Source organism: Centruroides vittatus, unplaced genomic scaffold (assembly GCF_030686945.1).
Source record: "Centruroides vittatus isolate TY-2023 unplaced genomic scaffold, ASM3068694v2 contig_301, whole genome shotgun sequence".
Classification (NCBI taxonomy): Eukaryota; Metazoa; Arthropoda; class Arachnida; order Scorpiones; family Buthidae; genus Centruroides; species Centruroides vittatus.
The window spans coordinates 1303706-1319666 of record NW_027121927.1 but is presented as its reverse complement, the minus strand read 5'-3'; the positions used below and the strand labels follow the sequence as shown (position 1 = coordinate 1319666).

General features: G+C 31.5%; 1 protein-coding gene across 1 annotated transcript in view; it reads right to left on the bottom strand.

Moving 5' to 3' along the window:
- LOC136972739 (endoplasmic reticulum aminopeptidase 1-like) overlaps positions 1-11490 on the bottom strand; it is a 59636-nt gene extending 48146 nt beyond the window's left edge. The window contains exons 1-2 of the mRNA XM_067267354.1: positions 10809-11490; positions 10076-10228 (exon numbers count right to left, since the gene is read on the bottom strand). Of these exons, the coding sequence (XP_067123455.1) occupies positions 10076-10228; positions 10809-11404 (749 nt within the window). The 5' untranslated portion in view covers positions 11405-11490. The remainder of the gene's footprint in view (positions 1-10075; positions 10229-10808) is intronic.
- Positions 11491-15961: the final 4471 nt, after the last annotated feature.

Sequence of the window (15961 nt, the reverse complement as noted above, 5' to 3'; positions counted from 1 at the left end):
CTAGCAGTAAATTCCAGTTTTAAATAGACAAAACGGGTTTTGTCTAGTTAATTTACTGCTGTACATGTTTTGAATTTTAGCTACATAAATATGTTTGGGGGAAATAAAGTTATGTATAGTGATTCGGGGGAAGATGCCTAACATTATGCTTATGAAGGAAATTATAGCGATAATTTGGGTTTAGGAGGCCTCTAACGAAAATATCATATTCTTGAGCATGTTTTTCAAATAAAACTTTGGAGTACAGTGGTGCCTCGTATAACGTACGCCTCGAATAACGGACGCTGCGAACAACGGACTTTCTGTTTGGCCGTTACGTGACTCGAACAACGGACATTCCGGCATAATTGGTGACTGCTCCATAAGTGCGTTCTTTAATAGCGGTCGCTCTGCGTCTCCGCTACTACGGGAGTGCGCCTCTGTTTGTAGGCATTTCGGAACGACGGTGTAAGAAAGAAAGCTGGCAGCGCTCGCACTATCGATAGTATCGTGATAGAGGAATCTATAATTCTAAAATATGAGCTTTTAAAGGCAAAAGAAGGGCCCCAATTGTAAAATTTAACCATAAAATGGATTATTTGTTGAAAGACCATTCAAAATAGCCACGAAAAAATTAGAATGCCGGCAACCATTCGAAAAAAATTCGTAAAGACACTTACATCACCGTGTGCGCTAACTTGCGCTTTCACAATTTCTAAATTTTCATTCATAAAACCACATAATGGACTCGGAAACGAAACTATATGAGCCATGGAGGACGCCATCTTGCTTTCCACCGTAAACTACTGCTACAAGCGGCCGTTTTTGCCGTTCGACGGCGCGCACTCCCACCGGAATTTAGGAACGCGTTCCTCAGGAATTTTTAAACGGATGTCGCTCGCGCAGAGTTACGCGGAGGAATAAAAGAACGCACCCCATGTTCATTTTTTATGATACAGTACGGTTATTTTATGCTGCGGAACGAATTAGATGTTTTAACATGTATTTCTATGGGAAAATGCGTTTCGTATAACGGACGTTTCACTTAACGGACGTGCACCTGGAACAGATTAAGTAGGTTATTTGAGGCACCACTGTATATGAAAAATAATCGTATATTGTGTTTGCAATGACGACTTTTTTAGTGTCTGGCATTTTAGGCATCTCACCCTAAGTGTCCGGGTGAGATGCCAAATGCCGTTAGGGTAAGATAACAAATATAATTGCATAAAATTAATTTTCGAATATCTTAACCGAATTTAATTTATTCTATATGTAGTGCAAAGTACTTCATAGTAAGTATAACAGCATAGTATAAGTATTGTTAAGTTTCCGCCCGTCTAACGTGCTCTATAGCTAGCTGAAAGCTTTTTTCAGTCCAAAATCATTTTTGAGAAATCCTTATATAATTTCTATGCATATCCTGCAATAAAACGAGAAAACAAAAATTTATTAAAAATAGGCATATTGGAATTCAATTAACAAAAATTAGGCATGTTACCCTATGAAAAATGTGGCATCTTTTCCATTTGTCAGGGTAAGATGCCTACGTTGTACGTGTTCTAGCATGTCTCATCGGGATCGGCGGTAGCTCACAATGGAAACTTTAGCACCTTAACTACATCACACATTAATTCCGCAATTTTTACTAAATTCTATTTTAACTTTTAGTTTTAAAATGATTCTAGAAACATTTCACAACAAAAACTTCGTACTTATCTTGCTTTTATTTTTCTCGGATGTAGAAAATGAGGTATCACCGTTTGAAAATATCAAAAAGTAGGCATCTTCCCCCGCTTACCATCTTACCTAAAATCACTCTATATGTTACAGTCAAAGCCAGTTTTTAGTTGAAACTTTATTCAGTTCACCAGGTGAACTAAATAAAGAACATTATTTTTGATCTGTAAGACTAAATATCTGCATCCATAATTTCCAGTATAATAAGTCCTGTTAATATATAGTAAGTACTAGTATACAAAATAAATTTTAAATAGAGTTAAAAAAGACAAAAAGGCATAATAATTAAATTCTAAGTTTTGTTTGCTTTTTACGTAAACAAAAACAAACCACACTCGTACCCAGCAGAATTCAATATACAAAAAACTTAAACCAGCACCTTAATGTTCGCTGAGAGATTTATTAATTTAACTAACGTTTTCGGCTTACTCAATAAGCCATCTTCAGGTTTTAACTTTCGAAAAAGAAACAATATCGTTCCATTAATAGAATACAATTGTTTGAAAAAATTCAAATCATTAGTAACGGACAAAAAATAAAAACAAACAGGATGAACATGGTAATATAAATAAATAAATATACAAAAATAAATAAAAACAAAAAAGGAAGAAAATGGTAATATAAATAAATAAATATACAAAAATAAATAAAAACAAAAAAAGAAGAACATAGTAATATAAATAAATATACAATAAAATCGTAAAAAGATACAACAAATGTAAGATAAAAAAAACGTTTTACCCGTGCCCATATATAATACTATCTATCCTAACCAGAAATACTTCACCATTAAAATATACTAGAGCTCACGTGCCTCTTATAAATTCTTAACGGCATATTTCCAAGCCGAAGGAAGACCTTCTGCGTCCCTTGCGTTAATACATTTATCTTTTATCTTGCTTCTGTAAATTTCTATCTTTTCAGCCGTTCTTGCCAAAGTTGGGGAGTGTACCTGCTTTATGATTTTCGCCTCATTCCAATGTACCAAGGATCCCTCCGCCTGCCCCATCTGGGCTAGTACTGTTGTGTTGGAACCTTTTCTAATATCATATTTATGTTCCTTGATCCTTATTCCTAGGTTTCTAGTAGTAACCCCTACATAATCTTTATTAATACCTAATAGCTGGTTCTCGTAGGGAATCTTATACACACCCGCCTTATCTTCTTTTTTAACTAACCCTTTATCGTTTCTAAGTATTTTATACAAATTCGGAGCTCTTTTTAAGATCACCCTTGTATCCTTAGTGTTTGCTATTTCTTTCATAAGCCCTCCCAGATACTTATTGTATGTAAATTTCGTGTATCTGTAAGGCCCGTGCCTAGTGTCTTTATCATTACTGGCCTCAAATTTTCTAATAATTCCCTCAATGACTTTCCTCCTATAACCTAATGTTCCTGCTATCTGTATAATTCTTTCTATCTCTGTATCCCGGTCTATCACATTCTCACAGTATAAAAAGGCCCTTCTAACCAATGCTCTAAATGCCGCTAACTTATATTTATAAGGGTCATTAGAGCTTGCAGGGATATATAGTGGGCTATGCGTTGGTTTAATGAATACGCCAGTGGATATATGCCCTTTGCTAAATATAACATTAATGTCTAACAAATGTACTATCCTGGAGCTTTTCTGCTCTAGCTTCAGGTTAAGGCCCTCTTCGTTCTCGTTAATTCTATCTACAAAGCTAGCAATTACTCGATTGTTCTTCCATATTATAAAAACGTCGTCTACATATCTCTTGTAGAATACTATATCCCTTTCGAAGCCCCGCAAAATCTTTTCTTCTACTTTACTAACCACAAGCTCGCAGAGGAGCCCCGAAATTGGGCTTCCCATCGGTACTCCTCTTTTTTGCTTATATACTTGGTCTTCGTACGCGAAGAAGGATTCGCAACATACTAGGTTAGCCATTTCTATAACCTCATTTCTGTGTTGTGTTAACGTTGGGTTATCTCTGAACAAGAACTCCATAAGTGCTTCTACACAGGACTCAATCTTAATAGACGGGTACAAACTTTCGTAATCTAACACAGTTCCCACTTCTTCATCCTTCAAAGCGATGCTTTGATAGCTCTTTAACTACCATAACAGGATCCTTTACCAAACTAGCGAGGATCTTACCGTTTGTCCGTAAATGCCGGAACCTTAGACCAGGGCTCCCTAGACTCTTTGCCTTCGCCAAAACTCATAACGAGGGAAAAGAAATAAGGCCTATTGTGGAAAAACGAAGAGCACCTACATTTTTCCTGGAAAAAAGATTACAAGAGTACCTCTCCTCACGGATGGAAAATAATAAATTAGTGGTAAAGGATCCTGTTATGGTAGTTAAAGAGCTACAAAGCATCGCTTTGAAGGATGAAGAAGTGGGAACTGTGTTAGATTACGAAAGTTTGTACCCGTCTATTAAGATTGAGTCCTGTGTAGAAGCACTTATGGAGTTCTTGTTCAGAGATAACCCAACGTTAACACAACACAGAAATGAGGTTATAGAAATGGCTAACCTAGTATGTTGCGAATCCTTCTTCGCGTACGAAGACCAAGTATATAAGCAAAAAAGAGGAGTACCGATGGGAAGCCCAATTTCGGGGCTCCTCTGCGAGCTTGTGGTTAGTAAAGTAGAAGAAAAGATTTTGCGGGGCTTCGAAAGGGATATAGTATTCTACAAGAGATATGTAGACGACGTTTTTATAATATGGAAGAACAATCGAGTAATTGCTAGCTTTGTAGATAGAATTAACGAGAACGAAGAGGGCCTTAACCTGAAGCTAGAGCAGAAAAGCTCCAGGATAGTACATTTGTTAGACATTAATGTTATATTTAGCAAAGGGCATATATCCACTGGCGTATTCATTAAACCAACGCATAGCCCACTATATATCCCTGCAAGCTCTAATGACCCTTATAAATATAAGTTAGCGGCATTTAGAGCATTGGTTAGAAGGGCCTTTTTATACTGTGAGAATGTGATAGACCGGGATACAGAGATAGAAAGAATTATACAGATAGCAGGAACATTAGGTTATAGGAGGAAAGTCATTGAGGGAATTATTAGAAAATTTGAGGCCAGTAATGATAAAGACACTAGGCACGGGCCTTACAGATACACGAAATTTACATACAATAAGTATCTGGGAGGGCTTATGAAAGAAATAGCAAACACTAAGGATACAAGGGTGATCTTAAAAAGAGCTCCGAATTTGTATAAAATACTTAGAAACGATAAAGGGTTAGTTAAAAAAGAAGATAAGGCGGGTGTGTATAAGATTCCCTACGAGAACCAGCTATTAGGTATTAATAAAGATTATGTAGGGGTTACTACTAGAAACCTAGGAATAAGGATCAAGGAACATAAATATGATATTAGAAAAGGTTCCAACACAACAGTACTAGCCCAGATGGGGCAGGCGGAGGGATCCTTGGTACATTGGAATGAGGCGAAAATCATAAAGCAGGTACACTCCCCAACTTTGGCAAGAACGGCTGAAAAGATAGAAATTTACAGAAGCAAGATAAAAGATAAATGTATTAACGCAAGGGACGCAGAAGGTCTTCCTTCGGCTTGGAAATATGCCGTTAAGAATTTATAAGAGGCACGTGAGCTCTAGTATATTTTAATGGTGAAGTATTTCTGGTTAGGATAGATAGTATTATATATGGGCACGGGTAAAACGTTTTTTTATCTTACATTTGTTGTATCTTTTACGATTTTATTGTATATTTATTTATATTACTATGTTCTTCTTTTTTTGTTTTTATTTATTTTTGTATATTTATTTATTTATATTACCATTTTCTTCCTTTTTTGTTTTTATTTATTTTTGTATATTTATTTATTTATATTACCATGTTCATCCTGTTTGTTTTTATTTTTTGTCCGTTACTAATGATTTGAATTTTTTCAAACAATTGTATTCTATTAATGGAACGATATTGTTTCTTTTTCGAAAGTTAAAACCTGAAGATGGCTTATTGAGTAAGCCGAAAACGTTAGTTAAATTAATAAATCTCTCAGCGAACATTAAGGTGTTGGTTTAAGTTTTTTGTACAAAAACAAAACCAAAAACGAAAAATGCGAATTGTATGAGAATGAGTCAATGAAATTAAGATTAAATGTAATTAAATTAGATGTCGTATTGCGATAGAATTGAGGCAGAGCGCTGCGTTTTTGTAATACGAATTTTTTAACTTAATATTAGTGCATACAAATTATCTCTCGCTCCATCTAACCCGAACAGTGATGTATGTTTGAATGTTTATGAATCAGCGTGTTTGTAGCTATTGATGTGTGTGTGAAAGTGAGTTAGAGAGATAGTGTGCGTGATCAGAAGAAAACGGTTGCTGGCCACACTTGTCGGCCATGAAGAGGCAATCCTTCTACATACTAGGCACGGAAGAAGCGATCCTTTCATTTGCCGGTTTTACCCTTCTTTTTAGCCTCTAAATTCCGTTAGACGCGCTCAATCGCGTCAGAGAGCATGGATATTGTCACTTTGACCCCACTGTATCTCGAAAACGAAGTTATGAATCCGCATTTCTTATTAAATTTTTTGGATTTCTCATCGCAATTAATGGAAAATGATCGTGTTTAATAAAAATCAATTGATCAAACTTTGAAAACGAACACAATTCTGTAAACCATATAGAGCTAACGCTGGCATATTTGTTAACGCTCCGCTTCAATAAAAATATTGACTAAATTAGTCGAAATCAGACTGATGGAAAAATAAGCTATGATTGTAATACTTAGTTTATTTCGCGATCGTAATCTAAATGTTCATCTCTCCATTTATAATTGGTGACTACAAATAAACTTTATTTCAGAAATATTAATTGAAAATTTATGGTTATCGCTCTTTATACTTATATCCTTTACGTGAAAAAATGTATAAATTTCAAATACAAACTTTCAACTTTTTAATTTTAAGATCAAAATTCTACTTTTAACAGACATTTTCCAACATAATTTTTCCAAGGTTATCCGAAGTGAACTGCGAAAGAATACTTTGTCCACAAAGACAAGTCACAGACGATTAATTTTACGAATCGTGATCGAGCGATGCACGATACTCTAAAGGGGCCTACAGATTAAAGAGAAAAACAAATTCCTCTAGTGACATCTCAGGACAATACGAACTTTTTAAAAGATTAAAGAAATATAATTCTCATGGTAGTTTTATATTTTCTTTAGGCCAAATAAATATTGTAGTAGACCTACATGAAATATAAGTTCAATCGCGTAGTTTAAAACTCATTATATGCAATAAATACGGTTACAGTAGTTAATTATTGAACAGAATTTGGATGTATTTATTAAATATTCCGCGTTATCCGAGTTTGATTATTCCAGGTACCTACTATCTATATTATCCCGAATAGTCGAGACTCAACTCAGTGTAATATAATTCGTGATTAACATTTTTTTTTTTTTTAAACATAGCACAATTAGTTTATTATAAATTACATTTAAAAATCACTAAACAGTAATGGTTGTTCACAGATTCGCATATCACCAGCGGGAGCTACATAATGTTTCCTGGTTTTCTAAACGTGTTTAACATCTGAATAGTGGCCAGTTTCCCTAGAAAGTCTTTCTGGGATGCGGTCCTTATCGGCGGATCGCTCCCGGGTTGCGTCGTCGAATCCCATCAAACCAAACAAACTGATTAAGTGGAAGTAAGTGGAACGGAAAAATAAATGGTCCAATACGTTTGGAGTGAAATGTAACTTTTACAAACTGAAATGTTTTTCTTTCTCGTTCTGTTGCATTTTACCGAATTATATCTAAATGATTCATAAATTATTAAGATTATTAAAACCGAGGAAATTATTTGAGAAAAAGTTTCTCACTTCTATAGCAGCGAGGAATGGAGAAAAAACTAGAACTCGTAATATTGTTCTTCAATAAATAGGGCGAATAAAAATGAAATCGACTTTTTTCGAATTTTAGGACATACTTGGCCCAAATTACTTCCTCTAGAATCACCCAGAACAAGTTTAATTAGGTTTAAATTTTCGTCGCATTCGACGCAAATTTCTCTTATTTCTTTCGATTCGATTTGGGATAATTGTTCCATTTGCTCTTACAAATGTCGATTTGTAAAATAACAACATATAAAATATTCCGATTATACTAAATAATCGGAATAATTTATATAAAAAATTTTACTTAAATTAAATACCACATCTGTACATTAAACATTTCAAGTAATTAAATGCGAATTCCAAATTGAATCAAACGCCTCCTCGGTCCTATAAGACGAAAGAAATTCTTGATATTTTGTCATTAGAAATGCTTATTGTCTATATACACTTCTGCGAATATTTGGAAAGACTGCGCAGCCATCCGTATCGCATTAATTAACCTTGAGCTATTAATCAAATAAGTTGTCTATGACTAAGGAAAATATTTGTCTTTCATAAATCGTTTAATTACCAGAGCTATAAATAATATCGAATTTATTGTAAAAGTTAACTTGGTTACGACAATTACAAATGTTATTATTGTATTCAGCAATTATCTGGACGTATTGGCATTACAATATTTATAAATTATTCTAAGGATAAAGGTGTCTAACCGTCTGTAACAATAAAACAAACAATCAAGAAGTCTTCTCAATCTGTCAATTAGCGACCTCATTTTGTCGTGCAGATAACCGTCTTATTATTCGAAAATTGGATCCATGATTTACTGGTTGAGAAAACTTTTTCATGCTATTTAACTGTTGTTTTTATTTGATATACCGGTTTGTATTTATAAAATAATGACGATGTGGAGAAAAAAATCTGCATTATATTTTCGTCATAGGGTTAATGTTACCCTTGGTGCCAAGATGGCGGCTCGTCTCTGATTAAAGCAAGGAAACAGTGGGACGCACGTTCTAACCTAACCTAATCTATTCTAATAAATTACCATAATTGTTAGAAACAAATTCTTATAATAGGTTAGATTACTATTTCCTTGCTGGAATCAGACGAGCCACCATCTTGGCACCAAGGGTAACATTAACCAGAAATAGTTACTTCTCGCTTCTTGAAATAATTAATTACTTCTTCAATATCATTTAATATTTTTAGACTGCAACAGTTCAAAACGATACTGAAAAATTAAAACCAACCATTTTGTAAGCTCGCTAAAAAAAAGTGATTTAAACATTGAAATGTTTAAATTATGAAATGTTTAAATTTTCAAATGTCAACTGTGAAGAAAATTTTTGAAATAATTTTCTTAATTTGGTTTCATTTTTCCATTTTAAAACGTGTATATTTTGTACAGCAAAATTTAAATATTACTATTTTTGAACTAAAATAAAATTTAAGAAATTTTTGGTAATTCAAAGTAATTATTTTAAAAATATGTTATGTAGCGCTTATTTTCTATTTTAGCTCGTATTTAATAGCCGTACAACAATTTAAAGAAACGACCTTCCACTAAATACAAAGTAGGCCATTTCCTGCAAACGTCTTTGCACGCTAAAATCCCAAGACGACAATTTTCTTTTCGATTATTTCATGGCACATTCTTTTCTCGAAATTTGTATTGATCTTTAAAATGAATCTGTAATTAATTATAATTATAACAACAAAATATAATATTTAGATGATCATTTTAAAATAATTTAATCTAAATTTTCAATATTTTTTCCTTTTGTCAAACGTAAAATTTTACGATTCTGCATCATTAATGTTTGAAAGTTTTGAAATCTGGATCATCAGATGGTTTTATCAATTATCATCTTATGTGTTTATTTGGTACAATGAAAATATGTAGATAGTTTGCGCTTCCTTCTCTTATGTAAATTGTTTTTATGCTTTTAATAATTTCTTTACGTTGATTTAATTTAATATTTGTCAAAGTAAATGTTCCAAAAAAATGTAAAGCTTACAAAAATATCAAATTATAAGAGAATCTATATTAACAATTGTTACCAGAACAATCTCAATTGTCTTTTATGCCAACGATAGTATCATTTAATCATTTACTCCATTCGTTTCGTTTTTATATTAAAATAAAATGAATGGAGTAAATTATTATATAAAAAAGTATAAAATTTTATAAATAAATACATTCATTTAATGATAAAACGTCTACTAACTAATCTCGTTTCTTGAACACGTTATTTCAATCGACAGATCACAGTCTATTCGAAGTTCGCGGTCTGCCGAAAGAAATAATTATCAAGGATGTGTACAGTAACATACATCGTGTATTCGATGTATATACTGTATTATGGAATAAACTCGAACACGATTTACGAAACATTATAATTCGTCAACGCTTTCGAAGTTTGCGAACAAAGTATGCCACAATAAAGAGATAAGCAATATAAAATAAATGAAGCATAAAGTAAAGCATACCTTGATTCGGTTACTACCTTTGGCATATTAGAAATGGAAGTCATGTTTCTCCATCTGACTACGGTAATGTCAAATGTTGCTTTTAATTCGGGTTCGTCGAAACAAGGAAAGGCTTCTCGTGCATGAATCGGTTCGAACTGAGTGGCTGCAGCACTAAATTTAAAAATAAATATTTTTTCTTTACTTTTTTAAACTTAATTTTCTGAAAATAAACTGATACACATTCATTCAATTAATCATTATTGGACCGTTTCCTGATTAGGTCTGTTATAAATTGATAAACAATTATATATATAATTTTTTTTAATTCCGAAAATTTGATAATCACGTGGAATAATATAGGCTATAATAAATATTGATTAATATTTAGGTTACAAAATTAGCCAAATTTTTTCAGAAAAACCAATGGACCTATTTGAAAAAATGAAAGAAAATTCTTATTTTAATATTTTGAATTAAATTTTATACATTATTAAAATATAAAATTAATTAATAAAATATTTGTTTAGTATAGAAAAGTTATTAAAGTGATAAAAATAAATTGTATTCGTTTTTAAAATAAATAAATACTTGTATAATATTACATTATTAAATATATTATCAATGATAATAATAATAATATTTATTTATTTATACTAAATAAAAGTAAAATGAAATAACATTTTTCTCTTTGTAAAAGTAGAATATAACTTGGAGAGACACATTTAAAGTTTCGATATAAAAGGTTACTTACTAGTACATATTGTTATCTTCGTCTTCGTAGGTATAACTGTAGAAACCCGTGAGACTGGAAGACCTGTCCAGATTTCCGACAAAACTCATAAATAGAATATAATTATCCACGGACAATTTATCGGTCAACTTCAAAATGACCAAATCTACGACAGGTTCGTAATCGATTTTGAATACTTCCACGTCCTTTCCTTTTTCGTTCCGAATTCTAACGCTCCAATGATCTATAGATAAGTTTTTAGCGTGAAGAACCACTTCGTCCGTTCTTTCTTTACAATGAAAATTGATTTCTACACTTCCTTTAAATTTCAAAACGTCCGGAACGAGAAAAGGTTGAATTTCCAAAGTATAATGCGTAGGTACGACCGACTTCGGAAGTCGAAAATCTCGAGTCTTTTTTTTGGCCAGCAGTCCGATGGAGACATACACCACTCCCACGATTAACAGAACGACCGCTAAGACCAAAAGAATTATACAAAACTTGGAAATCAATTTCCATTTTTTCGTTAATATTCTTTCACATCTCCCCGTTTCGGCATCTTTAGTATTGTTGGTGTTCGAAAGGACGTCGTTTTCACCGTTCTCTCTTTTATTCATCTCGGTATCCTTTTGAACGAGAAAAGGAAAACTGACAAGGAAAGAACCTAGATAATTTAGTCACGCTCATCCGAATGCTAAAGTCAATTGCTTCAAGGTTACCGACGATACTTGTGCCTCGTTATTACATAATTACTGTGCAAGTTCGCTTCTTCCTAAAAGATGTTTTACATATACATATAAAAAATATAATATATTAAATTATTGAGAAACGTCATTGTCGTAATTCTAAAATGAGAATTACAGCTAGAAGAATGCAACGAAATTAAAAATATGTTATACCGTATCATTTCTTACTTTTGAGATAGATCCGGAACACATTACTTTTAACTTAGAGTAAATACTAAAATAATTTTAATAGAATTATGTTGCTATTTCGTGCATTAGTTTTAAACTAGTTGTATAAGTATAAATTTTTTCTTGTATACGCAGATTAACAATAATAAAAAATTACTATTTTCGAATTAACACACTATTATCAACAAATGTTTAGATCTATTACATAAGTTAAGTGCCTACTTATAGTGTACAGAGCATTTAAAAAATAAACACATCTATAATATATCTTTATTTATTAAAAATTAGAATATAGGAATTCTTACGAATAAAGTTTTCCCACGCAAATTCTTTTATTCGGGTAATAGAAATGTGTAAATTATGGAAAATTACTCCCAATGTTAGCATAATTGCATTTTATTTTAACAAAAATCATTTCAATAAAACATAAATTATGTTAAATATTTAAAGCAATTTCATTTTATAGATAATTAGATGCCAAATAATCTCTCATTGAGTTCTTTTATAGTTTAATTAGAGTTTTAAAAAATAAGAAACAATTTTTTTTAACGTGAACTAAAATAATGTCAACGGGGAAAATTTTTTTGTTTATTTTAAAGATCGTTAAAGCTATTTATATCTTATTAACTATTACATACGAGTTTTTTTATGAGTTAAATTTGAAGAGTTTTTGTGTTACGTAATTTTCTGCGTCGCAATTTAAATATGATTGAAAGTAGAATTATCGTCATCGAGTTTAAATATTTACGCCTTGTTTAAACTTTTAGTTAACAAGGCGTAAATATTTGAACTCGATGACGATAATTCTACTTTAAATTTATTAGATAAGTTTCTTCATAGATTGTACGTAAAAAAAAATATTTAAATAAACCGTTACCGAAGACTACAGTGTTACGGTATTAAACGTAAAAACACGTAAACAGATAATAAAAATATCTTCTTTACTCGCCATGTCCAATCACCAGGAATAAACTATTCTCCACAGCGGAGACGACCTTTCTTTAGAGGCTACGCCTCTGCCAAATTATGTAAAACATAATTTGGCAAAGAAGTCTTATATTTTTAATTGTGAAGGGATTGTCACCTGTGGATATTTTAGACTGTTTTGTAAACAGAGTTTAAAATCTGCTATTCATTAGCAACCCTCCTCATTAACTCCACATCTGCGATGGTCGAGAATTCGGAGAACTAAGGGGTCACGAAGGGGAAGGAAGACCTTGGACAGGGGAGAGAGGAGAGAACGGTCACCACTTTTTAGACTGGACATGTGTGTAACGGACATGTGTGAAGTCATCTGTTCTTGTGATCGCCTTATTTTTTAGTTTAATTGTTGTATTATTAAAATTTGTAATATTACATGTTTTACATAATTAGGCAGAGGCGTAGCGTCTAAAGAAAGGTCGTCTCTGTTGTGGAGAATAGTTTGTTCCTGGTGATTGGACATGGCGAGTAAAGAAGATATTTTTATTATCTGTTTACGGGTTTTTACGTTTAATACTGTATTTCCGCTAGCCCTATTTTACAAAGACTACAGTGTTACAGTTTATAAAAATGAGTATTCCATTGATGCCGATTAAGCAAATTAGAATAAAATAATACCGAAATATTTATAATGGCATAAAATATGACTATTCTTTTCCCGATTATTCAAGCATTTCGGTCTGTTAGCCTATTTTATTTATACGATGTCATTCTTTTCTATTCGTTCTTTTATAGGCATAATTGTACTTTATTGAATTCTAAATAGCCAATATTCAAAAGCCGATAATTTAATTAGTAATAAATTATCTTTCTATAATAAATTTATTATAGAAAGTTATTATTTAAATATCATTAATCATATTCTTCAAAATGTAAAACGTGAGTAAATTTCTTTTGTTGAAAGTTCCAGAAAATAATCTTTTATTCTATAACAAAATTATTGGAGTTTAAAAAAATGTTTTGCTGATTATATTATTAATTATCATATTAACATACTATAAATGAGCAATTATTTATTGTGACATCGTCACAATGTCGACCTGCAATTTTTAATCATATTTTTAATGTATTTAATTTAAAATGTATGCTCTCAGCTTCAAATTAGTAGTGGCTTGCCCCTGTACATCATACTTTTCTTTTAACAATAGCAGCAATAGAGCCGTGCCGTCATTTATCTAACACCTTATAAGGGAGAACATTTGAATTGGAATAACACGAGTTTCGGTTTGCATCGGAAATTCTTATATAGTTAATCGAGGCCTATTGCCATTTGTATTTCCATATCTGGTCTCGTTTTTCATCTCTCTAACGCTGTTCTCGAGATTAAGGAAAGACAGGCGTACGGACATCGGACGATAGTAAGAATTTACAGGTCTACAATTTTTTCAAATTGCAGACCAATAACGCAAAATTTTGAAAAATAAAGTGCTGACCTTTTGATTTCTTTATTAAAATATCACAACCGAAACAGTTAAATTCATGAAAATTTTTGAAACAATAAGAATTTTCTCATTTCATTTTCGTCCTTTCAAAAAAAGTTATTAGGGTCTAAGTGCGAATTCCGCGGACACGTACCAAGATGAACATAATTATTACGTAATAACCTTCTAGAAATTAGTTAATGCTAGTTTGCCTGACGAAAATAATAATTTCAGTTCGTATATGTAATTAACGAAGTAAAAGTTAAGACAATCAGACCAAATCTCTCTTTATAAAAGTGCTAATAAAAATTAGTTCTTATGTGTAAATTATACATACAACAGTTAGTGCGTTTGTTATTAAAATAATAAAAATGTCTTATTTCAATTGCTTGAGAAATTTCGTAACTTTCATGTTTTGTAAGCGAGTAATAGCTTACGAAACATAAAAGTTGGTAAAGCTGCAAATTATATTTTCATCTTTAATTGAATTTTGTTGGTGAAACTCAATGAAACGCATATTTTTGAAATTCTGTGAGTATTTTTTTCTAATTTTAATATAGGGCGTGAAAAAAGTCATTCGGTATTTATATGGTAGATATAGTAAAACATTCCCTACTGAGTAAAAAACAAACCTTAGTAAATGTAAAAACTCAACCGTTTCTGAGATAAATGATTCCATATGAATTTGGAATTTGTGAGTATCCGGTAAGATAATGATGCCAAACGTGCACGAGAACGGAAGGAAGACACGTGGAACATCTATAAATATCGAGGTAAATATTTACGAGATTATTCTTTTTACTTCGCGTGCGAGACAAAGAAGCCAATAAATCAGCATGTTAGTAACATACAATTTTGTAATTGTTAATATGACCTGTTTACTAACGTTTTATTACACTTATAGTATTACTCTTTGTAATATAAATACTGAATGCGTTCTTAACACCATGTATCTGTTTTACGCGTGAACGTAACATTTAATTCTTTTTATTGTGTTTATTATTATATTATGAAACGTTTTTAAAAGTCTGAATTCGAAATTGTTGTAAATGAGAGATAAAAAGAAAAGATTATTGTTGCAGTAGTTTTTATGAATTTTAGGACAGAAGTTTTATCTGCAGATTGTTTGGATTCGATCGCGGTCGATTATTATCTGTAATTGCATATATGATTCTATTTATTAACTATATTCATGATTTTTTTCCTTTAATATTTAATGCATCATTGTTTCTTGATAATAGTTTTAATATTCTAAGTTATATCTGCTATCTTTATAAAAGCCCTAGTTTATAAGTTTAAAAATGTTTATGAAATGCAAATTTATTTAAATTAAATTAATTTATCGCAACACACAATATACAAATATTATTTATAAATTTATGAATATTTAATATAAAGAGTTATTTTTATTCTCCTCAGATATGAAATCAGAGAACATTTTACGTTTCATCGCTCTCGGGAACAATAAATGCTAGAGAGATTCTTAGATGATTCTATCTTCTTGACTTGACAACTGTTTGGAGAAAAAATGTTTAGAGGTCAAGCATTCGTAAATTAACAACTGTAAATAATTCTCTCAGATATTCAGAGTATGACGATTGATATCCTTAAAGGTTATTTTTATGGTTTTTAGTAAAACTTTTTCCATGATTATAGATAACCCGTTTATCCACGCCTCTGTTACCATGACAGACAAACCTGAATTTGGAGAAAATGGAGAAATATTATTTAAATAAATAAACTATATTCAAACAGTGTAAATCGGATATTTTTAAAATTTACACGTAGTATTTAGAGTAGAGAATATAATTCGAAAACATTTTCATTTTTATTGAAAGATTTTTGTCTAAATATAGAA